Raw genomic sequence first — 24,893 nt, 5'->3', positions numbered from 1 at the left:
AAAAAAACAGGAAAAAATTTAAATCAAATGCAAGCACTTTACAAGTAGGTATAACTTAAAACTACTGCTTATGTGTAGGATACAGTTTAGAAGTTTCGACTACACTGGAAGGATTGTCCTTCCAGTCAATCCACTCACCTCAGTGTATCGTTTGTTGTTTGTCAAGTAAATGACTAGTAAAAGCTGCAGGTAAGCCTCTGCCTCAGGCAGAAGAGGAACTGAAGCTGCCTTTCCTGTTCGAGGACGGAACTGCACATCCCCTTCTGTATCCATCGGCTTGAAAAGAACAATATTTAAAAGCATTTGGCACAGCCATTTTCATTTCACCAGTTAAATCACATAAATCTCCAAAATTTCATTTTAAGACAGGATTGCTTTCCTCCCCTTGATATCAAACGGAGAACACAACATATAGTTTTTCACTTTGTCATGTGAGGCCAATCTACCAGAGAAAAATCCATCCTCTTTGGAAGTTCTTAAATATTCAGGAAATGTACTTGATTTTATATACCCAATGAATTGGCCTCCTCAGCACATTGTGGGTAATGAATTCCACAGATTCATCACCCACCGGTTAAAAAATTCCTCATCTTTGTTCTACTAAAAGGATGTCCCTCTATTCTGAGGCTGTGCCTCCTAGCCCTAGACTCCTCCGTAAATGGAAACATCCTCTCCATGTCCACTCTTTCTAGGCCATTCAACAAGTTTTGATAAAATCCCCCTCATTCTGAATTTCAGCAAGTTTAGAATTGCAGAGCAAACTCCAAGGACTCATGGTCAATTCTTGAATCTAGTTCATATGTTATAATTCATCTGGATCCCTGAATAAGTTTCTCATTCAACTAAATAGCTGCCTCTGATTCACGTTAACAAAGTATTATACAGTCGGCCCTCCTTATCCGCGAGGGATTGGTTCCGGGACCCCTCGTGGATGCTCAAGTCTCTTATTCAACCTGTCTCAATGCGGTGGACCTTAGGACCCACTGGAACCCCGGACCTTATTTAACCCATCTCAGTGTGGTGGACATTAGGACCCAGCCGCGGAGCTCCGAATCCACAGTGGTTCTGTTCACGAAAATAATCACGATCACGATTGGAAAATAAAGTGGAAATAATAAAGCAATCGGAAAGAGGTAAAACGCCATCAATCATTTGAAAAGCGTTAGGCTACAGTTGGTCAACGACCGGAACAATTTTAAAGGAAAAAGTGAGAAAGGCCCTGCCCCGATGAAAGCTACAATTATTACTAATTGTGGTTTAATTATAGGGCTTTGGGATTTTGGGTTTTTAATCCTCCACATCAACCCGGCATGGATGGACAGCACACTCGGTAGCAATCTGTCACTGGATCGCCCGGTGCTGAAACATACGTTTCTTAAGCATTTTATATGCACAGAAAGGTAAAATATATACTATATACTAAGACAAACGTTTGACTAACTGACGCTAAATAATACCGGATGTACCCGTTCCAACTTACTTAGTAAGAGAACTTCCGGTTTTTGTTTGATCCTGATCCACGATAACCTACGCACATCCTCCCATATACTTTAAATCATCTCTAGATTACTTATAATACCTAATACAAGTAAATGTTATGTAAAATAGTTGTTATACTGCACTGCTTAGGGAATAATGACAAGAAAAAAAGTCTGTACATGTTCGAACAACAAGTGCTGCAAGAGCACTTCTGGGTTTTTTTGATTCGCGGTTGGTTGAATTCGCGCATGCAGAACTCGCGAATAAGGAGGGCCGACTGTATAACATTTATTGATCAACACTAACCTCCTCGAGAAAGGCCAGCAGGAGATCACGCGTCGAAGTGTTGGACACAAAGAAGCCATTGATGGCCTTGTAAAGGACGGTGGGATTCAACCTGCGGCAGGTTGAAGGAAGTGCACGCAAAGCCCTTAGCACAAACCGTGGCTCTTTACTTGACACAGCTTTCTCAATCTGCTTGACATGTTCTCTGATATCTGGAAAAAACAAATGGTTTTAACCATCTTATTTCATAGCATCTATAACATCTTTGGGAATGTCCATCTAGGTGTGGATCAATATTTATACTTTCTCCAGTCCAGAGTTTACTGTTTCTTTTTAAATTCTTCACACCCTCCTCCCTTGCTATTCTTCATTAATTTCTTAAACTCCAACTGATTATATCCCCAATAAGGCTGTCAATTTTACAGGTGAGATTTTTTGGGCATGCTCATACACATTTTAACTTCTTGTAGTGTAATAATAGATTAAAAATATTAAAGCCCAATTAAGGAATAAAAATGACACTAACCAATCTGGACACATAAATGAAATGGCTTTGTGTATTAATAGTTTTGCACTATGAAAGTATTCTTCATAAATTTGAAACCAAGTAACAAGGGGTTCATTTATGGGGTTGGGGCCATTGCCAGCAAGACCAGTATTTACTGCTTTTCCTAAGTCACACCAAAGAAGGTGATTCGAAGGAGGATGAGAGGTGACTAGATACAGGTGTACAAGATGATAAGAGGCATAGATCGCGTGAATAGCCAGAGATCTGTTTCCAGTGCGGAAATGGCTAATACAAGGGGGCATAATTTTAAGGGGATTGAAGTAAAGTATAAGGGGGATGTCAGAGTTAAGTTGTTTACCAGAGAGTGGCGGGTGCATGGGAACACCTTGCTAGGAGTGGTGGTAGATGAAGATACATTAGGGTAATTTAAGAAACTCTTCACATGGATGAAAGAAAAATGGAGGGCTATGTGGGAGGGAAGGGTTAGAATGATCTTAGAGTAGAATATAAAGTCAGCACAATATCATGAGCTGAAAGGCTTGTACTGTGTTTTAATGTTCTATGTTTGATGTTCTTGTGTCACTGTAGTCCATATGCTGAACAAATTCTCATGGTACTAATTGGGAGAGTGTTCTGGTGTTCAGAATTCCAGCATAACCATTTATACAAATATTTGAATACAAACAGGTCCCTTAAATTGTGTTTCCTAAAACTCACAGGAAATTAAAAGAAATGTCTTGAGACTGCACTGTCATTAACTGCATGCCGAAGAATGCCCTCACGAAAACCCTTTTCAGCCTTACATCTTCTCTATCGCCATAATTGGTAATAGATTAGGAGCCATTTGACCCGTCCCACCCCCAGCCTCCCAATTCTTCTTGATGGAACGGCTGACACAGGAAACAATGTAAAAATGTGTAAAATACTCAACACACATCCAAATATGCACAGGTTCATAGGCGGACACATAGGTGTAATTGTGTGGCGCAGATTCATTAGGCCAGAAGAGTCTGTTATAATACAAGGGGGCATAATTTTAAGGCAGTTGGAGGACAGTATATGGGGATGTCAGAGGTAAGTTTGTTTTTACACAGAGAGTGATGGGTGCATGGAATGCCCTGTTGGAAGTGGTGGCAGATGAAGATACATTAGAGACATTTAAGAAACTCTTTGATAGGCACATGGATGATAGAAATAGAGGCTCATGCAGGAGGGAAGGGTTAGATTTACCTTGGAGTAGGTTAAAAGGTCGGCACAACATGATGGGCCAAAGGGCCCATTCTGTGCTGTCACGTTCTATGTTCACCAACGCCTCTACTTTCTGAGGAGGGTGAACAGAGCTGGACTATGCACATCTATACAAATAACTTTCTATAGACGTGCTGCTGAGAGCACCCTAACATGCTGCATCACTATGGCTGACAGGAAGGCTCAACAATGGATAGCCAAAGCTGTCCAATGCATCACCAGCACACCTGCCATCAAGGACATATCTACATAACAGTCCTGAAAAAGGACCAGTATAATCATGAACGATCCCACTCTCCTTGCCCAATGACCGTTTATCCTACTCCCATCAGGGAGAAGGCTATGTAGCATCTATGTCTTCTATGTCAGGACCACCAGATTCAAAAAAGTTAATTTTCTCAAGCAGTAAGGTTGATGAACACCTCCACCTAACCCACCCCACCAACACTACTTTACCATTTCCTGTCAATCACCTTACGTACAGACATTCCTGTACCTGGAGTCACTTTATGGACGTACAATCAATCTTTGCATACAAGTTACTTTATGTATTTATATTTGTGTTTTATTATCGTGTTCTTTATATTCTTGTTTTCCTTTTTGTGCTGCATCAGACACAGAGTAACAGTTACCTTGTTCTCCTTTACACCTGTGTACTGGAAGTTACATTTAATAAATTTGAATCTTGTTCTATGTACATTAGGCAGCATCCATTGAGAGAAAAAGAGTTAACATTTCAAGTTGATGAAATTTATAGTTACAGAGTAAAGCAGTGGTCCCCAACCACTGGGCTGTGGACCAGTACTGGGCCGCAAAGCATGTGCTACCAGGCCGCGAGGAAACAATATTTGTCAATATGAAACAATGAGTCAGACGCACCTTTCCTCATTCCATCACGTCTACTGTTGAACTTGAACGCACGTGAGGTCATCAGTCGTCTAAACCCAGTGATACCCTCACGCCAGGGATCACTGGTTGGCCTCGGTTAACCGGCCGCCTCACACGGCCGGCGAGAAGTGCTGTTGTTACTGGCGCTGAGCGCAGACAGATGGGCGCTGCCTCTAAACCTGTTTAGCACACTGAATGTTCGTGTGGAACCAGGTGCTAAAATATTCGCAGATGACCTAATTCAGGCTCAGGGTTTCGTAAGTAGCAGAGCAGCTACCTTGCTGCGATCTACTGAAAGTCATCCCTCGAGCCAAACTTTTGTCGGTCAATAGATCCTACGGGGGGGGGGGGGGGGGGGGGGGCGAGCGCACGCCCTGTCGCACTCCTCGCTCGGTCAGTCGCTCTCTCCGAACTGCGACCACTGCAGCCTAGGCACAGGGACTTCTGGCCCTGACCTTGTCCTCTCACCCCACCCACGACTAGTCACACCTGGCCAAGGCATCTGGTGGCGGGCAGGCGGAGGCTGGAGTTGGGGCCCAGAGGCTGTCTAATGAGGCAATGAAGCCCTCAAAACTGCTTTGATACCTTGAGTGCAACCACCCTGCACTTAAAGACAAACCCCGTTGAGTTTTTTGAGCGGAAAAACCGTGAGCAAGCAGGACAGAAGCAAGTGCTGAGAGCCACGTAAACTAAATTGCAGAACGGACTGGACATAAGGAACCTCCTTCGAGTATCGCTGTATTCCGGTCGTGTTTAACCACCCCCCCTCCCCCCGTCAGCCAGTCCGCAGGAATATTGTCAATATTAAACCGGTCCACGGTGCAAAAAAAGGTTGATGACCCCTGGAGTAAAGTAAGCAGTGGGGAGAACAAGAAGAATGTTTGTGATAAGGTGGAAACTGAATGATACAAGTCACTGGTGATGCCAGATATGAGTAAAGTGCTGTTGTTATGTTCCCCTTTCTTGTTAAACTAGCCTCTTGAGCACTCTCCTATCATGCCTTTTCCCAGTACTGGTGGCTGTGCAGTGAACAACCCAACCTAGCTCTAGCATTCTCACTCAAGTTCATTTCTCCACCCTACTTTTCTGCCTTTAGAACTCCTGAGAACAGAACTGGATGACCAGGCTTTCAGTCAATCTTCCTAATGTCTCCCTTAATAGACCAGGTGAACATTTTCTGTTTTTATTACGAGTCTCAAATACTGAAATTCTGTCCACATGATGATTAAATTGTATAAATTTCCTCCACACATCTCTCATAAAACCCCAGTTTTATACAAATGTTTAGCTAGGTAAGGGGAGGGAATAGAAAAACCTTTGGAAGTGGAGTCTATTCACATCTGAAAGGAAATCATGTAATTTTGTTGAATTACTGGCTAGCTTTACTCAGTAATACATGACAACCAGGTCATGTCCCAGGGATAAAACTTCAAAATGGCTATAGTCACCTCCATAGAAAAATCACACACAAAATGTCACAGATTCACAGTACATATGTTGCTTTCACTATGTGCAACAGTCCCTCCATAGTCATTAAACATTGCTACAAACAAAATAGAAGGCTGCAAGAAGAAACTCAAGAACAAACAGAAACTGGCACCTTTTACCCTTAATTGATCATGTTCAACAACTGCTTACTAAATGGTTCCATTGTCCTTATCATTGATTGGTCAAATTAATACTATTAAGATGATTATTTTACCTAAATTTCTGTATCTATTTCAGGCGGGTACCAATCTTCATCTCTAAATCCTTTTTTGATATTATTGATTCTAAAATTTCTTCATATCTATGGCAGAATAAAAATCCTAGGTTAAGTAAGAAATATTTACAGAAATCAAAAAAGGATGGCAGTTTGGCATTGCCGAACTTTAGATTCTATTATTGGGCAATTAATAATCGATATTTAACATTCTGGACACAAGATTTGGATGAAATTCAATGTCCATGATGGGTGAACCTCGAGTGCGAGTCTGTATGGGGTTCTCATTGGCTTCTATCTTAGGGGCCTCGCTTCCCTTTGCACTTACTAAACTCAATAAACAAACGACTAAACCCATAACTAAACATACAATATGAATATGGTTTCAATTTCGTAAATTTTTTGGATTGAATAAATTCATCCTATCAAGTCCTATTATATCTTACTGTTTTCTTCCAACCATCCAGAACTGATCAAGCTTTTCTTTTATGGAAAACGAAGTGAATAACATGTTTTTGTGATTTATTCATGGATAACTGCTTCATGTCTTTTGAACAGTTGTCTAATAAATATAATTTGCCTAGATCACATTTTTTCAGATATTTACAGATTAGAAACTTTTCAAATGTTATTTTACCTACTTTTCTGATACCACATCAAACTGAAATTACAGAAAATATTTTAGGTTTAAAGCCCTATCAAGAGTTTAATAGCAATTATTTATGATCTGATTACAAAAATACATCTAGGTACATCTGATAAAATTAAGAATGAATGGGAAAGAGAACTTCAGGTATCTTTACCTATAGGGAAATGGGAGAAAATTCTCCAACTAGTTAACCCTTCTTCAATGTGTGCTAGACACGCCTTGATACAACTTAAGATGGTTCATAGGACCCATATTTATTGTCATATAAATCCTGTCTGTGGCAGATGTAATTCTGAGGTAGCTTCCTTGATGTTCTGGTCTTGCCCTCCTTTGGAAAAATATTTTTGATATTATTTCAGTAGTTTTGTGTAGTGATTTACAACCTCATCCTATTACTGCAATTTTTGGATTACCAGTGATGGACTCTAGACAATTAACCCCTTCAGCTTGCCGCTTGATTGCATTTGTTGCATTACTAGCCAGAAGATCCATTTTATTTAAATGGAAAGATTCTAATCACCCTACTACATTTCAGTGGTTTTCCCAAACTATAACATGCTTAAATTAGGAGTGGTACTATCGATCCTTCGGTTAAATTTGAAGAAACTTGGAGGCCATTTATTCAACATTTTCATATGATGTAAGCTGACCTTTTCCGAATCCTTCTCAACAACTTTTTATTTGTGTCTAGAGGAGCAGAGTTAATGTCAAATAATGATTTTAACTGATGAAACATGGCAACCCAGCTTCTGTTTTTTTTTGTTTAGGGGGGGACTTCGTTTTTGTATAAAAATTTTTGAATCCTTTTCATGTTCAGTTACTAAGAGATTGGGAGGCTTAGATTACACATGTTACTCGGAGTCTGTGTCTGCATACTTTAACCATTATTAGTGTAATCCCGATCTCTTTGTATCACTATCATTGTTATGTTTATATATTTGAAACTTAATAAAAAAAGATTGAGAAAAAGAAACTGGCACACATAACTAACAGTATTATTAGCCCTGTAGGCTGTTGCTTCTACGGTCTCAACATATTACTGAGCTGCAACATCAAGAGACAGTCTCATGAATTCAGATCAATACATGGATTGCCTGATGCAGGTTAGATGTCCACTACCTTATCAGGAAATCTGTCCTTTCCAGAGTCACTCACTGTACAAAAAACGTCACCATTTTCTTGTATCAATATCAACATTAAAATTAAAAGCTAAAAGAAAAATCAGTTATCTATTAAGTGCAAGGAAACCTTGTTTTTTTAAAAAAAAATCAACCTTCACTGCCATCAAAAAATGGATGGTATTGGGAAAAGGTGGGCAATCATACTGATCCTAAACTTAGAATACAAGCTGACATTAAATGCTGAAGCTTCAGAATGGCAATGCCCCTAGAGCATTACAGTCATGGCCAAATTTCTGAAAAGAAATTTTGAATTAAATCATTTCTATTTAACATTCAAAAACAGCAACATGCTGCAGTAATATCACAGATGGAATTTCTTAGGATTTAGTTAAAATGGCAGGTCACTCTGTGTGATATCAACCACACTGGCGGAATTAAGGCACAATGGTAGCGTCCATTAAAAATATTTTAGTTTGGTACCTTTCTGGTGAAAAGATATAAACCAAGATTACTCTCAAATGGATGCAAATATTCTCTTAAATCAATAAAAATAAAATTTTACCTGGCAGAAACATGGTTGTGCGCACACGTTCAGTTTCAACCAAGCGTGATGCTTTATCTCATTACAACATTTACCATATTCCATCTCTGAAGTGCTTTAGTCATGAAAGATGCTATAAGAAAGCAAGTTTGTTCTTTCTTGCTGAGATCAGTTCCTCCTTTGTCCTTAAAACATTTACATTGGAGCAGAACATTTTCACATTATATTTGCACAGTTAAGTTTCTGAAATTTCAACATCAAATACTAAAATACCATCTAACATCAGTAATTCATGGTGACTGTAATTCAGTTAATGTTGATAGTAAACCACAAGTAAAACATCTGTAGCAAATTTCTTTTAGAAATTAGCATTAGTCTCTCTCCTACATATCTACAGATGTACCGTGGAGAGCATTCCAAATGGCTGCATCACTGTCTGTATGGGGGGTGGAGGGCAATGCACATGATCAGAAAATGCTGCAGAAAGTTGAAAGCTTGGCCAGCTCCATCATGGGCAATAGCCTCCCCTGCATCAAGGACATTTTCAAAAGGCAATGCCAAAAAAAAATGTATCCATCATTAGGGAATCCCCAGCATGGACATGCCCTCTTCTCATTGCTACCATCAGAGAGGAGGTACAGAAGCCTGAAGACATACATTCAACATTTTTGGAAGAGCTTTTCCCCCTCTGCCATCAGATTTCTGAATGGACCCATGAACACTGCATTATTTTTTTCTTATTTTGCTCTTTCTGCACAACTTATTTAATTAAATATATTTCTTCTTGTACTCTTTTTATTATGTATTGCAATGTACTGCCGCTGCAAAACAACACATTTCACAATGTATGCCAGTAATATTAAACTTGATTCTTAAATCTAGAGTAATTTATGCATGTTTTAAATTTCCAACATTTTCCTTTCCATATTCTGGCCTTGCATCTCACCATATTTACCATCGTTCCTCTATAATAAAAAAAAAAGAGGCTATTCAGTCTATGCTGGCTCTCAGAGCAGTCCCATTTTCCACTTATTTCCCATAACCTAATTCTCTCACTTTAATTATCAACTCTTCCCCAATACCACCTACATCTAATAGTGATAATTTACAGTAGCCAGTTAATAAAATCAACCTTTGGGATGCGGGAGGGACTGGAAAAACCTGCAGTCATACGGAAAACATGCAAGCTTCACACAGACAGCACCATAGGTCACAATGAAGCCCGGACAGCACTAACTTGCATTCAGTTCTGGCCGCCCCATTATAGGAAGGATGTCAGGGCTTTGGAGAGGGTGCAGAAGAGGTTTACCAGGATGCTGTCTGGATTAGAGGGCAGGTGTTAGAACAAGAGGTTGACAAACTTGGGTTACTTACTTTGGTGTGGCGGAGGCTGACGAGAGATCTGCTAGAGCTTAAAAACATTGTTCCAGCTAAGCTGCGCAGGTGCATGGCCACGCAGTAACTGAAATGCTCTGGCACACATGGTCTTTGTTGCCACGCAGCTGGAATTTTCTTTTATATAATGTTAATATAATTTTGAAATTATGCTAATATAATTTTGATATCTATGACAATATAATTGTGAAATATCTTGTAATTGTGTTAACGAACATAATCCATAAATTTTCTAAATAATAAACATATCACAACCTTTACTTTGAAACATTCTTAGAGCTTTAACGTACTTACATTAGTGTTTCAAGTTACAACACTGTCAAAAATTGTAATAAGAAACATAGAATGGGAGCCAAAAGCTCATTGTTAATAAACCACTGGCCCACTGAATGCTGATGTCATCTACAAAAAAAACATACCTTTAAAGTTTTTAGAGCCAGTTCTGTGGTGTTAACTTTATTACACAACATATTGCTTTAAGTCATTAAGCAATTTACTTCTTGCAGTAATTGTATAACAATCACACATTACTGATATTAGATGGTGCTATTTTGATGGAACAATTAGTATACCATAAAAATTTCTATTCCAGTGTAAGTAAAAATGTTTTAAGGACAAGGGAGGAACAGAACTCAACAATTTAAATGAAATGGTTTATTGTTTGATTATATACTTGGCATAACTCATATTAGATCAGTTGATATCATCTTTCAATCCCCATGACATTACTATATTCTTTAAACACAATCAAATTCACCCAGACATCTTTAAACCCGTTTATGTGTGTAGTTCATTTCACAACTGATGTAATAATAGAAATACAGACTTCTGCCTATAATCCCACTGTTTAACTCAGGTCACTTCCTTTCAAGTAGTAATAGCTTAGGTGATCAGTTCATACAACTTTCTACCACTGATCCTAATTTCATGGATAAATTATAATGGGTCTATTTCTCTGTAACAGGTGGAATGAATGAGCCCTGTTCCTGCTGTACATGTGGGGTGTTTTACTTTGTCTGACTGGGTTTTTGTTGCACTGGGGGGTTACCTTCATGCAGCTTTTTTTTCTTCTCCATTTACAGAGTATGTTATTACACCAGCACATAAACAATGACATTGCAGAGTACGGTGTGGTTTACATTACAGCATGCCCTATTCTTTACCACAATTACTGAACATTTTGTTCCATAGAAAACTGATGTAGTTGGGTAGTTCACTTGACCCTTTGAGTTTACTCCACTATCCTGGCTGATCATCCTTTCCCAATCCATCTAAATGCCTTTTTCATCTTGAACTTTACCAACCTCTTTCATATATATATATTTAGCAACTTGGTCTCACCAGCCCTGTATTAGTGAATTCCTCAGGTTCATTCCCCTCTGTGTGAGGAAAGGTCTCTTCATCCTCCCCAAAAAAGCTCAATAAACTTGAAATCTGAGAGCACGGCCACTTGTTCCAGACACAGTGGTCAGGGGAAATGTCCAGATGGTGCAATGATATTATTTTATAAGGTTGAATTGGATCACCTTGCACTTTCCTAAGCTCTAGTTCATACGAATTTTGTTGACCTTATTTCTTCTTACACCTTCATCCTGTCACTGGAATCACTCTGCTTCACGTACCAGTGCATATATACCTATGTGCTTTGGATTATGTTTCTCAATTGCCTCAAATTTGTCAGAGAACTGGGTGATTGGACATCAGAGTTGTCTGCTCTTAACCACATTTACTGGCAGTTTTATTATCTGCAATAATTACATATGGAAAATATTTTAAACACGCAAGTACAATGTTTTATTCTGGGATCTCTAGCCCACTTTAACTATTTTTTTTATTTCGCTAAGGTACTCACAATAGATTATATTTTGTAAAACTTGACTTGTATCCCTCACTGATTGCAATGTCGTAGCCACCAGGGTGATCACTCCATCCAATGCTTTGCCCTCAACCCCTATTTTACTCAGGTATATTTACAAGAGGTATAAGATTTAAAACACTTATCCTCTATTCCTTCCCTCTCTGAGTTTTAAACATGGTGGTCAGTCCATGTCCACTGACCCACACCTAAAGACGTTATCTTAGTACAGATACATACTTTTCGGGGGACTGCTTCGCCAAAAGTGGAACTTCCCAGTGGCCCAATGTTTTCATTTTGATTTCCCATTCCAACAAAGCAACACCTTATATTCTGCCTGGGTAGCCTTCAACCTGATGGCATGAATAGCGATTTCTCCTTCTGGTTAAAAAAAATCCCCTCCTCTCTTCATCTATTCTCTACTCTGGCCTCTTACCTCTTCTCACCTGCCTATCACCCCTCTACTCCCCCCCACCAGTCCTTGACTCTCCCACTATGAGAAACATCCTCTCCACATCTACTCTATCAAAGCCTTATACCATTTGATAGGTTCTAATAAGGTTACCTTATTATGACAAGGTGTCATATGACACCTTCATATGACAAGCCATTCAATCCTGGAACCATTTTTGCAAACCTCCTTTGAATCCTCTCAAGTTTCAGCACATTCTTTCCATGATAAGGGGCCCAAATTGCTCACAATACTCCAAGTGAGGCCTCACCAGTGTGTTATAAAGTCTTGACATTACATCCTTACTTTTATATTCTAGTCCTCTTGAAATGAATGCTAACAATGCATTAGCCTTCCTCACCACAGACTCAACCTGAAAATTAACCTTTAGGGAATCCTGTACAGCACTCCCAAGTCCTTTTGCACCTAGTTTGTTTTTTTTTACATATTTCTCTCCATTTAGAAAATAGTCTACCCTTTCATTTCTTCTACCAAAGTGCATGACCATACACTTCCCAACACTGTATTCCATCTGCCACTTCTTTGCTCATTCTGCTAATCTGTCTAAGTCCTTCTGTTGCCTCTCTACTTACTCAATGCTACCTGCACTTCCACCAATCTTTGTATCATCTGTAATCTTTGCAACAAAGCCAACACTGGGCAGTCTGTCACTGTTTGAGCTAATGGAACCCGTTACTCCTCTACCCAGATTGAAGTTTAAAGTACATTTATTATCAATGTATATTACATACAAATTTGAGATTCGCCTCTTTATAGGTAGCCACAAAAAATGAAAGCAAACAGAACCCACAAAAAAGACCATCAAACACCCTAAATGCAAAAAAAATAACTGTGTAAGCAATAAAGGGCAATTAATATTCGAAACTAAAGATCACGAAAGTAAGTTCACTGCCGCGAAGCAGGTCCGAGAGCCCATTAGTTGCAGGCCACAGCCTCAGTTCAGCACAGTGACGAGTAAACCTTATTTACTCCAGTCCAGATAACTTTATTGCCCCTACACCCAGTGATTGGAACTATGATGCTTTAGTGTAGATGCAATTCAGACATTTGACAATAACATTATATTCCTTGTACTAAATACTCTCCTCTCTGTAAGTTCCTGCTTCATTCCCCAAGGTGGTTGACCACATAGATCACTACTCCCAGACACCCAATGACGAAAGATTTGTTACTTCAGAGCTGATAAAATACAGATTTGTGTTGGATAATAATGCTAAGTATCTTTAAAGTACCAATCCCCCTCGCTCAATGACCTAGTCCACCTGTTTATCAAAACCATCCCAAGTGACCTGACCCCCCCACCCCCGGCTAGATCTAACCCTTTTACCAAACGCCCTGCTCCAGGTATTTCAATGGCCTCGGTCCCCAGCACTGGACAGTCCGTCACTAGAGCCAGGTTTTACCCTCCAACGTGAGTAGGTCCAGCTCCTTCTGGCTTTTCTCGCCGCTGTCGGCCGGCTCGCCATCAGGCTCGGCGGACACGTCCTTCATCTCCACATCGGGGGCCGGGGGGCCGCCAGCGGCTTTCACCTTCTCGGAGGTGGGCTCCTTGGATTTGTGCTTTCCCGTGGTGTCCTTCATACTGTGGGGAGGAAGGGAGGGTCGGTGGAGTCTGCACCAAGCTCACACGGGTGTACAATGACTGAGCACAAACCGGGGAGAGGCCGCGCCGCAATGCACGGCACGCCGGGAAAATCACCAGACGCTGGCAATCGATCGGCGCCCCGTTCACCGCAGCCCCTATAGTCGAGCGCAGGCGTCCCGATCAACAGAAGTGGCGCAAGGAGTAAAGAGCATTTCAAATTAATTGTTATAGGTGTAGGATAGAAATACACAACTTAGAAATGCGATGAAAAATAGCTTTTTACAACATTCCTGTCTTCAAACAGCTCATCAACATTAACTCCTCTTTAGCACTATTTCGTAACGGTATTTTTTACGACTTGCACTGCTGCCAAAAAACCCCACAAACTTTACGACATACGTCAGTGATAATAAGAACAGAGTACTGCGCAGTACGGGCTATCATTCTAACCCTTCCCTCCTACACAATTCTGAAGCCGTACATTTTTCTTACATCACAAACCAGAGCAAATCTGCAGATGCTGGAAATCCAAGTAACACACGTAAGATGCCTGAGGAACTCTGCAAGCCAGGAAGCAGCTATGTGGAAATGAGTAGACTGTCGACGTTTCAGGACAAAACCCTTCATCAGGACTTCCATGTGTTTATCTAAGAGTCCCTTAAATGTCCCTGTTATATCTACCACAGTGGGATCCAGGCACCTACCAATCTCCATTAAAAAAAAACTACTACCTCTCTCCTAAACCTTACTCCACTCACCTGAACATGATGTCCTCTTGTTATTGGCTATGGCTGCCCTGGGAAGCAAGTGCTGCTTATCCACTTGATACTAATTCTTTCTTACAGTTTTTTTTTGTTGTTAAAATACGGTAGTTTCAATGCTTAGATACTTTAGATTGAATTGAATTTATTACTTCCATCCTTCATATGCATGAGTAAAAATCTTTATGCTATGTCTCTGATCAAATGTGCAATTTACAGTAATTTATAATAAATATGTACAGCAGGATAGTCAATATAACATAGGAATACAATTGTATCAGCATGAATTAAGCAGTCTGATGGCCTGGTGGAAGAAGCTGTCCCGGAGCCTGCTGGTCCTGGCTTTTATGCTGCGGTACCGTTTCCTGGACAGTAGCAGCTGGAACAGTTTGTGGTTGGGGTGACTCGGGTCTCCAATGATCCTTCGGGCCCTTTTTACACACCTGTCTTTGTAAATGTCCTGAATAGTGGGAAGTTCACATCTACAGATGTGCTGGGCTGTCCACACCACTCTCTGCAGAGTCCTGTGATTGAGGGAAGTACAGTTCCCATACCAGGCAGTGATGCAGCCAGTCAGGATGCTCTCAACTGTGCCCCTGTAGAAAGTTCTTAGGATTTGGGGGGGGGGGGGGATACCAAACTTCTTCAACCGTCTGAGGTGAAAGAGGCACTGTTGTGCCTTTTTCACCACACAACCGGTAGGTACAGACTACGTGAGATCCTCAGTGATGTTTATGCCAAGGAACTTAAAGCTGTTCATCCTCTCAACCCCAGATCCATTGATGTCAATAGGGGTTAGCCTGTCTCCATTCCTCCTGTAATCCACAACCAGCTCCTTTGTTTTTGCAATGTTGAGGGAGAGGTTGTTCTCTTGGCGCCACTGTGTCAGGGTGATGACTTCTTCTCTGTAGGCTGCCTCATTAGATGTAAAGACTAAGTTTCTGTAATAACTAATGTATTAAAATAATTCTTACACATTAAATGTTCCAACAGCTGATTTTTCCCATCATAGTTGTCATTGTTATGTATTTTCTGAAACACTTCATTAATTACTGTATTAGCCCACAAACATCAAAAACAGCAAAGAAGCAAGTCAGCCACGTGTGGAAAAGGCACGTTTTTGATCATTTGTCTACCATAACTCTGTACTGTCCCATGGTGGTCTACTTTCACCTTTTTTGAGGACTAGCATTATATTCAACAATCTTAGATAACTAACCTTTCCAGTTTGTGTTAAAGATGGTCAGTTTTAATGTAAAGTCATCTAGCATTACAATAACAGTCTCTCTCTGCAGATGCAGACCTGCCTGAGTATTTCCAGCATTATTTCAGATTCCCAACAATGTTCTATACCTCATAGATCCAGTATTTTAAAAAACTTTCACCTCCATACATATTCATCTACTTCTATTTACACCTCCTCCAGAAAATTTGGCTAAACTTAGCACGCCTTCTCCACCCACCACATCATTTGAGTCATTTCAGATGGAGTACCTGGTAAGGCTCTGAAATCTCTCACAGCTACATCTGGAAGTTCCCAATTATACCAGTGCCTAAGAAGAATAATGTGAGCTGCCTTAATGACTCTCACCCGGTAGCACTCACATCGACAGTGATGAAATGCTTTGAGAGGTTGGTCATGGCTAGAGTCAAATCTTGCCTCAGCAAGGACCTGGACCCACTGCAAGTTGCCTATGGTCACAATAGCTCTAAGGCAAATGCAATCTCAATGGCTCTTCATGTGGCCTTAGATCATCTGGACAATACAAACACCTATGTCAGGATGCTGTTCATTGACTATAGCTCAGCATTTAACACCATCATTGCCACAGTCCTGATTGACAAACTACAGAACCTGGGCCTCTGTATCTCCCTCTGCAATTGGATCCTCAACTTCATAACCAGAAGACAATCTACGTGGATTGGAAATAACATCTCCACCTCACTGACAATCAACACTGGCACACCTCAATGGTATGTGCTTAGCCCACTGTTCTACCCTCTCTATACCCATGACTGTGTGGCTAGGCATAGCTCAAATGCCATCTATAAACTTGCTGATGATACAACCATTGTTGGTGGATTCTCAGATGGTGACGAAAGGGCGTACAGGAGTGAGATATACCAGTAGGTTGAATGGTGACACAGCAACAATCTTGCATTCAATGTCAGTAAAACCAAAGAACCAGTTATGGACCAGAAAGGACAAAACTAGGGATCATGAACCAATTCTCATAGAGGGATCAGGAGTGGAGAGAGTGAGCATTTTCAAGTTCCTGGATGTCAAGATTTTTGAGGGTTTAACTTCATCCCAACATATTGATACAGCTATAAAGAAGGCACAACAGTGACTATATTTCATTTGGAGTTTGAGGAGATTTGTTTTGTCAACTAAAACACTGAAAAATAATTGCAGATGTACCACAGAGAGCATTTTGATTGGCTGCATCACTGTCTGGTATGGGGGTGGGGGGCGCTACTGCACAGGATTGAAATCAGTCAGCGTCATCAGGGAGACATCTTCAAGGAGCGGTACTTCAGAAAGGTGGCGTCCGTCATTAAGGACCCCCATCACCCGGGACATGCCCTCTTCTCACTGTTTCCATCAGGAAGGAGGTACAGAAGCCTGAAGCCACACACAGTGATTCAGGAACAGCTTCTTCCCCTCTGCCATCTGATTCCTGAATAGACATTGAACCCTTGAACACTACCTCACTATTTATAATTTGTTTTTGCACTACTATTTTTAATTTAACTATTTAATATACATATATAGTTACTGTAATTGATTTACTTTTTCTGTATTTATCACGTTTTGCATTGTACTGCTGTCACTGAGTTAACAAATTTCATGGCATATGCCAGAGATATTAAAACTGATTCTGATTCCATCTCTCATGGGCTCCACACCAATGCAGATATTCCCTTTTCTTCCCTCCACTCCTCTCCTTTCTCTGCATTTTAGGAAGTGCCTGCTCTCTATCTTATCCTTGTTCTGATGAAAGGTTATCAACCTGAAACATTATCTCTGTTTCTCCCTCCATGGCTACTTCTTGACATGCTGGGTATTTTATTTCATTATTGGCTATTCTACTATACATCTACAAACTGAACAATGCAATTTGAAGGTCAGTTGATGAAAGCATCATTGACATTACAGCACAGTGGAGTAGCTCGTAGAGCAGGTGCCTAACAGCTCCAGTGACCCAGATTCAATCCTGACCTCTGGTGCTGTGTAGAGTTTGCACATTCTCCCTGTTACTGTGTGAGCTTCCTCTGAATGCTCTGGCTTCATGCTGCATGCCAAAGACGTGCACACAGAGAGGTTAATTGGCTACTGTTAGTAGGTGAATCTGTGGGGTCAGGGTAGTTCATGGTAAATGTGGGAAACTAAAATGGATTAGGGTAGGATTAGTGTAAAATGTGAAGTCTTGATAGACGACGTGGTCTTGGTGAGCTGAAGGGCCTGTTTTCACACTGTATCTTTTTATGACTGATTCCAAATATTATAAACATAGCTCATTGCTATTTTAAAAATTCCAACCAGGTCTTTGAGAACATTTTTCCATTATTAACGGTTAAAACTGTTATAAGGTGGGCATTGGGAACAGACCCGAATGCAAGACACAGACACTGAAGTTCTAGGGAAAGTGGGACCTGGTGTGTCAGAAAGCAAGAGAAGTGGGGGAGTAACAATGCTGGACAAGACTAGGATACAGGGCCTGGGCTAGGACTAGACTAGGAAAGAAGGACCTGGATGAGGAACTAGGAACAGGGAACTGGGAACCTGGACAAGGACCCGGAACCTGGGTCTAGACTTGGGCTGGGACTCTGGATCTAGGCGAGGGCAAGACATGGCAAGGCAACAGGACTGGATGTGGGGGCAGGACGGCAGGACGCAGGACTCCAGGACTGGACGAGCACATGAAGCTCAGACTAGGTCTTGGTCAAGGGAGAGCAAAGCAGAAGCGGGGAGAGGCGTAGCTGGACATGGACACTGGCCCTGGACGAGATCAGGACTCAGGGCCTGGGCTACGACTTGGACTTGGACACGGACTGGAACCCCCTCGGGGCCTTGGACACGGACTGGAACCCCCTCGGGGCCTTGGACACGGACTGGAACCTCCTCGGGGCCTTGGACACGGACTGGAACCTCCTCGGGGCCTTGGACACGGACTGGAACCTCCTCGGGGCCTTGGACACGGACTGGAACCCCCTCGGGGCCTTGGACACGGACTGGAACCTCCTCGGAGCCTTGGACACGGACTGGAACCCCCTCGGGGCCTTGGACACGGACTGGAACCCCCTCGGGGCTTTGGACACGGACTGGAACCCCCTCGGGGCCTTGGACACGGACTGGAACCCCCTCGGGGCCTTGGACACGGACTGGAACCTCCTCGGGGCCTTGGACACGGACTGGAACCTCCTCGGGGCCTTGGACACGGACTGGAACCTCCTCGGGGCTTTGGACACGGACTGGAACCTCCTCGGGGCCTTGGACACGGACTGGAACCTCCTCGGGGCCTTGGACACGGACTGGAACCTCCTCGGGGCCTTGGACACGGACTGGAACCTCCTCGGGGCCTTGGACACGGACTGGAACTTCCTCGGGGCCTTGGACACGGACTGGAACCTCCTCGGGGCTTTGGACACGGACTGGAACCTCCTCGGGGCCTTGGACACGGACTGGAACCTCCTCGGGGCCTTGGACACGGACTGGAACCTCCTCGGGGCCTTGGACACGGACTGGAACCTCCTCGGGGCTTTGGACACGGACTGGAACCCCCTCGGGGCTTTGGACACGGACTGGAACCCCCTCGGGGCCTTGGACACGGACTGGAACCTCCTCGGGGCCTTGGACACGGACTGGAACCTCCTCGGGGCCTCGGACACGGACTGGAACCTCCTCGGGGCCTTGGACACGGACTGGAACCTCCTCGGGGCCTCGGACACGGACTGGAACCTCCTCGGGGCCTCGGACACGGACTGGAACCTCCTCGGGGCCTCGGACACGGACTGGAACCTCCTCGGGGCTTTGGACACGGACTGGAACCTCCTCGGGGCTTTGGACACGGACTGGAACCTCCTCGGGGCTTTGGACACGGACTGGAACCTCCTCGGAGCCTTGGACACGGACTGGAACCTCCTCGGAGCCTTGGACACGGACTGGAACCTCCTCGGAGCCTTGGACACGGACTGGAACCTCCTCGGGGCTTTGGACACGGACTGGAACCTCCTCGGGGCTTTGGACACGGACTGGAACCTCCTCGGAGCCTTGGACACGGACTGGAACCTCCTCGGAGCCTTGGACACGGACTGGAACCTCCTCGGAGCCTGCGACTTGGATTGGAATTGGACACAGAAAGACAAACAACCACAGTCCATTTGAGTAGCGGCAAATGGCCTGCCTACTGAGCTGGATTTGAGATGACAAAACGACCACAGTCCATACGAGTAGCGGCAAACAGCCTGCCAACTGAGCCTTGGGCTCGAGCACAGGAACACTGAACAGGGACCCCCTCCTTGGGAATAGGATGTAGGGCCGGGGCTTACACAGAGTCAGGACCCCTCCTTGGGGACAGGACGTAGGGCCAGGACTCATACACGGACACTAAACACAAGGACACAAAGAGACAGTTCCAAGCTCAACGATAGATAGTTCCTTCTGTTGGCGTGGCAAAGCTCTGGTCTCACTCTGGCAGCTGAACTTGACGGCAATACAGGCGAGGACACAGGCGTGGGTTGCCCACAGAGGCAAGGACAGGATACTGATCAGACGAACCAGCCACCTATACTCAAACCCAGGGCCACTTATATTCCCGGCCTCAAGACGAGAATCAGGTGCCTATGACTAAGCCCAAATGAAACAAGGGACAGCCGGAAGACCCGGAGTCTGGAGTCCACGGACCAGACCGTGAACCGGAATGTAGATTTCACGGACCGGACCATGACAAAAACTGAAAAATTCAAGCCCAAACGTTCTTTATTCCCCTTCTTGAAATGACATTTTGGATTATTTCATACAACATCTTGTATGTAAACCAGACCACATAAAAAAGAGCAGTTGACTCTATGAAGGTTATTAGTCAAGTATATGATTTCCTATAAGAGGCATTATGGATATAATTAGTAAGGCAAATTTCTTTACTGTAAAGTATCATCTCACTGTAACATGTCATATATAGTATCTCAAATGCAGTAAAAGAATCACTTTGTCATAAATGTAGAATCATTGTTAAAAAAAATGCTGCATTCTTCTAAACCAAGCCTGAAATTGACAATAAACTATCTCTGAGTTCAAGAGGTTATGCACAGTAGTCCATGGCTTGACTATGTTAGGTGTCTTTAAGAGGACTAAATTGTTGATGAACAGAAACTGTTTGGGGTTCATCACTTTTTTTAATGTGTTATGTAAACCACCAAACTTGGTAATACAGTGATGTCAATGTTGTTACCAAGGTTAGTGACATTTCCAATTTTGAAACAGGAATTGCTGATGATACATATGATGACAGGGGAAGTGTTTGCAGTGCTTCCTTAAACTAAAGACTCTGAGCTCTATTGTTCACATGTACTATACCAACGTCTCTGATGATAGTATTCTAAATTATTCAACTTAAACAGGATGGTTATCCTGTTCAGTGGGTGTCCCTGCCAACCAAAATTACTGGAGACTGCTTAATGAGACAAAACCCAAAATACATATTGTCAAATTTGTTCATTTTGCGTATGAATCAAATAGGTTTGTTTACCACTATAAAAAAATCTAACCCAGTTTTTGAGACCATTTTGTTTCCTATTATCAGTTAAAACTAAAAAATATTCAAGCTATACCATTTATTTCAAATGATCAGCTTTCTGGATTACTTCATAGGGTAGTTAAGAATCAACTACTTTGCTGGGAATCTGACATTGTTTGTACTGTAAGCCAGACCAGGTCTGATCTGCTCTTATCAATGCAATCCAATTGTTTTGGGCTCCTTCACTACAAGCTAAACTACAGGATATTCACCCACACATTAAAAAGTGCACCCGGTTAGACACCAACTAGCTTACTGTCCAGTAGGTTAATCACCATGTCATTGTATTCCATATGGGAACCTTGGCACTCTCAGCTATACCTGTGTCAGCTCTGGTCCTGAGTTGCATAATCCACTCAAATCCAGCTTCTTCCAAGTGCTTGGTCTCTCTTACCTGAAAACCTCTGCCACAGCTGATCCTTCAGAATTTCAGGACAACAGACTTTCCTCTTTCTCCCAGCCTCAGCGGCAGGGTGTCCTGTTCATTTGTGGATTTAAGAGATTCCTGAATGCGTAGTATCCACACCAGAACACCAGATTCAAAAACAGTTACTTTCCTCAAGTAGTGAGGCTGATCAACACCCCACCCACTAACTACACTGCCAACCACCACTACTTTATCATTTCCTATACCTTTTGTACATTCATGTGCCTAGTGTCATTTTATGCACATATTGTCTATGTATACAAGCTATCTTATGTATTTATCTGTGATTTTTATTATTATTATTTTCTTTATCTTTGTTTTTTTATGCTGCATCAGATCCGGAATAACAATTTTGTTCTGCTTTACACTTGTGTACTGAAAATGACATTAAACAATTTTGAATCCTGAATACTTCGTCAAACACTACTTTCACAGCAAGTGAATGGGGATCAGTTTAATGGTACCTCTTATAGCATAATAATCCTTTAATAACACCTCTCATATCATAATAATGCTTCAGTATTGCACTGAAAAGCTTGCTTTGGTCCTTGACCTGAAGACTTTACCAATAACTTACTGACTCAGAGAACATTAGCCAAGCCACCATAATAGAGGAGCTTAGGATTACATGGCTAGCTATCAACATCACTTTTATATTGTAAAGTCTGCAATTTAAGTCAGCATATTCTATATCACATCATGTTATCATGTACTTATAAAACCTGCTGTTGTTCACAGTGTCGAGCCCTTGTCTCTTACAATTCATTTAAATGCATTTTTTTGATTGGCTTTGCTGTTGCCTATTATAATGTTAACTTTTAACTTATTTGCAAGAAGCTAGATGAAATGTGCTGTATTTGATTTAGAAATGGTAGAATACTAACAAGATTATGATTTTATCATTTGGTTTTATCACATTTAGCCAGTTTTGTAGGACAAGGTTATCAATTTTGTGATAGTCAAAGACAGGATAATGTTATTCGGGGGAGGTAATTAAATATTTTTAGATAGATAGATAGATAGATAGATAGATACTTTATTCATCCCCATGGGGAAATTCAACTTTTTTTCCAATGTCCCATACACTTGTTGTAGCAAAACTAATTACATACAATACTTAACTCAGTAAAAAATATGATATGCATCTAAATCACTATCTCAAAAAGCATTAATAATAGCTTTTAAAAAGTTCTTAAGTCCTGGCGGTAGAATTGTAAAGCCTAATGGCATTGGGGAGTATTGACCTCTTCATCCTGTCTGAGGAGCATTGTATCGATAGTAACCTGTCGCTGAAACTGCTTCTCTGTCTCTGGATGGTGCTATGTAGAGGATGTTCAGAGTTATCCATAATTGACCGTAGCCTACTCAGCGCCCTTCGCTCAGCTACCGATGTTAAACTCTCCAGTACTTTGCCCACGACAGAGCCCGCCTTCCTTACCAGCTTATTAAGACGTGAGGCGTCCCTCTTCTTAATGCTTCCTCCCCAACACGCCACCACAAAGAAGAGGGCGCTCTCCACAACTGACCTATAGAACATCTTCAGCATCTCACTACAGACATTGAATGACGTCAACCTTCTTAGGAAGTACAGTCGACTCTGTGCCTTCCTGCACAAGGCATCTGTGTTGGCAGTCCAGTCTAGCTTCTCGTCTAACTGTACTCCCAGATACTTGTAGGTCTTAACCTGCTCCACACATTCTCCATTAATGATCACTGGCTCCATATGAGGCCTAGATCTCCTAAAGTCCACCACCATCTCCTTGGTCTTGGTGATATTGAGACGCAGGTAGTTTGAGTTGCACCATATCACAAAGTCCTGTATCAGTTTCCTATACTCCTCCTCCTGTCCATTCCTGACACACCCAACTATGGCCGTGTCATCAGCGAACTTCTGCACATGGCAGGACTCCGAGTTATATTGGAAGTCTGATGTGTACAGGGTGAACAGGACCGGAGAGAGTACGGTTCCCTGCGGCGCTCCTGTGCTGCTGACCACCGTGTCAGACCTACAGTCTCCCAACCGCACATACTGAGGTCTATCTGTCAAGTAGTCCACTATCATTTAAACAATAAACTTTATTTATAATAAAGTACAAAATCTCTCTGCCAGTATAATGTATTTTTGCAAATATAAAACCAGCTGTAGGAAAGTTCTATGATGCCCCAACATACCTTAATTTCATTGTGAATGATTTAGATTCACAAAACGTCTTGTAGTCTCAAGTAAATCTACAAAAGCCAGTTCTGAGCTGCTGAAGTATGCCTAGTTATAATTGGGTTGAACCTGCCCAACTTCGTTCCATTAAGAATCCTAATAGCCAGACATATTTGCCAGAGTCACAATTTAAGCGTAGACATAAAAATGGATTACTCTGTCCACAGAGCTAACAGTTCCAACTCGATTAAAAACAGAATGAGCAATATTAACTGATTAATCATTTGTACTGATTGTCATAGAAGGAAGTGGTAAAATTTTGGTTAAATTACTGGACAATGCAAAGGCTAATGATTCAGAGGCTGGAGAATGAATTCACCATGTCAGCTGAGGTGGTGACATTAATAGTATGATTATTAATATTAATACTATTAATAAATGAACACTGTGAAACTATCAGATTGTCACCAAACTCAAAGACACTCATTTATGTTCCAAGACTTAACATCTGATTAAAATTATTGTTCAACTTCAGTGCAAGGTTTACTTTGAGTGATTTTATTAGGTCTCTTAAAATACTGGACTTGAGGGGCCATGTTTCTAACAATTATGTCAATACTGACTGGCCAAAAACAATTGGTGCTGGTGAAAATAGTTGCCCGTTTCAAATCTTAGCAGGGAAATACACTATGAGACTTCTGTGAAACGCAAAGGGCTTATAATCACATTTTGCACTTTCTAGCTGCATTGTGTAATATAGAACAAATGTTTACTATAATAATTCAATGATCAAATGTGAGTAAAATTTGCAACTGGCAAGTGAAAATTGGATTTCTGCTGGGTAGTGGTTGGAAAGAGGGCAGGGCTGCTCACTTGTTTCAGTTCAAATTTGGAGGAGAAAGAAAACAGAAATGAAACAAAACAAAAGCTTGAATGTGGTGGCAGATCCATTGCTTACACCTTAAAAGCTGAAAGTTCCAGTAAATATTTCAGTGCATGTGAATAAAGCAGGAGACAGCATA

The 24,893-nt window shown here is 41.9% G+C and overlaps 1 protein-coding gene across 1 annotated transcript in view; it reads right to left on the bottom strand.

Moving 5' to 3' along the window:
* The window catches only part of psmd3 (proteasome 26S subunit, non-ATPase 3), a 33,733-nt gene extending 19,872 nt beyond the window's left edge, over window positions 1-13,861 (bottom strand). Inside the window, exons 1-3 of the mRNA XM_073071460.1 lie at window positions 13,547-13,861; window positions 1,786-1,976; window positions 139-276 (exon numbers count right to left, since the gene is read on the bottom strand). Of these exons, the coding sequence (XP_072927561.1) occupies window positions 139-276; window positions 1,786-1,976; window positions 13,547-13,724 (507 nt within the window). The 5' untranslated portion in view covers window positions 13,725-13,861. The remainder of the gene's footprint in view (window positions 1-138; window positions 277-1,785; window positions 1,977-13,546) is intronic.
* Between the last annotated feature and the right edge of the window lie 11,032 nt (window positions 13,862-24,893).

This window comes from Hemitrygon akajei, chromosome 18 (assembly GCF_048418815.1).
Source record: "Hemitrygon akajei chromosome 18, sHemAka1.3, whole genome shotgun sequence".
NCBI classification, from domain to species: domain Eukaryota; kingdom Metazoa; phylum Chordata; class Chondrichthyes; order Myliobatiformes; family Dasyatidae; genus Hemitrygon; species Hemitrygon akajei.
Note: the sequence above shows the minus strand (reverse complement) of the source record. Positions and strands in the feature narration are given on the sequence as shown.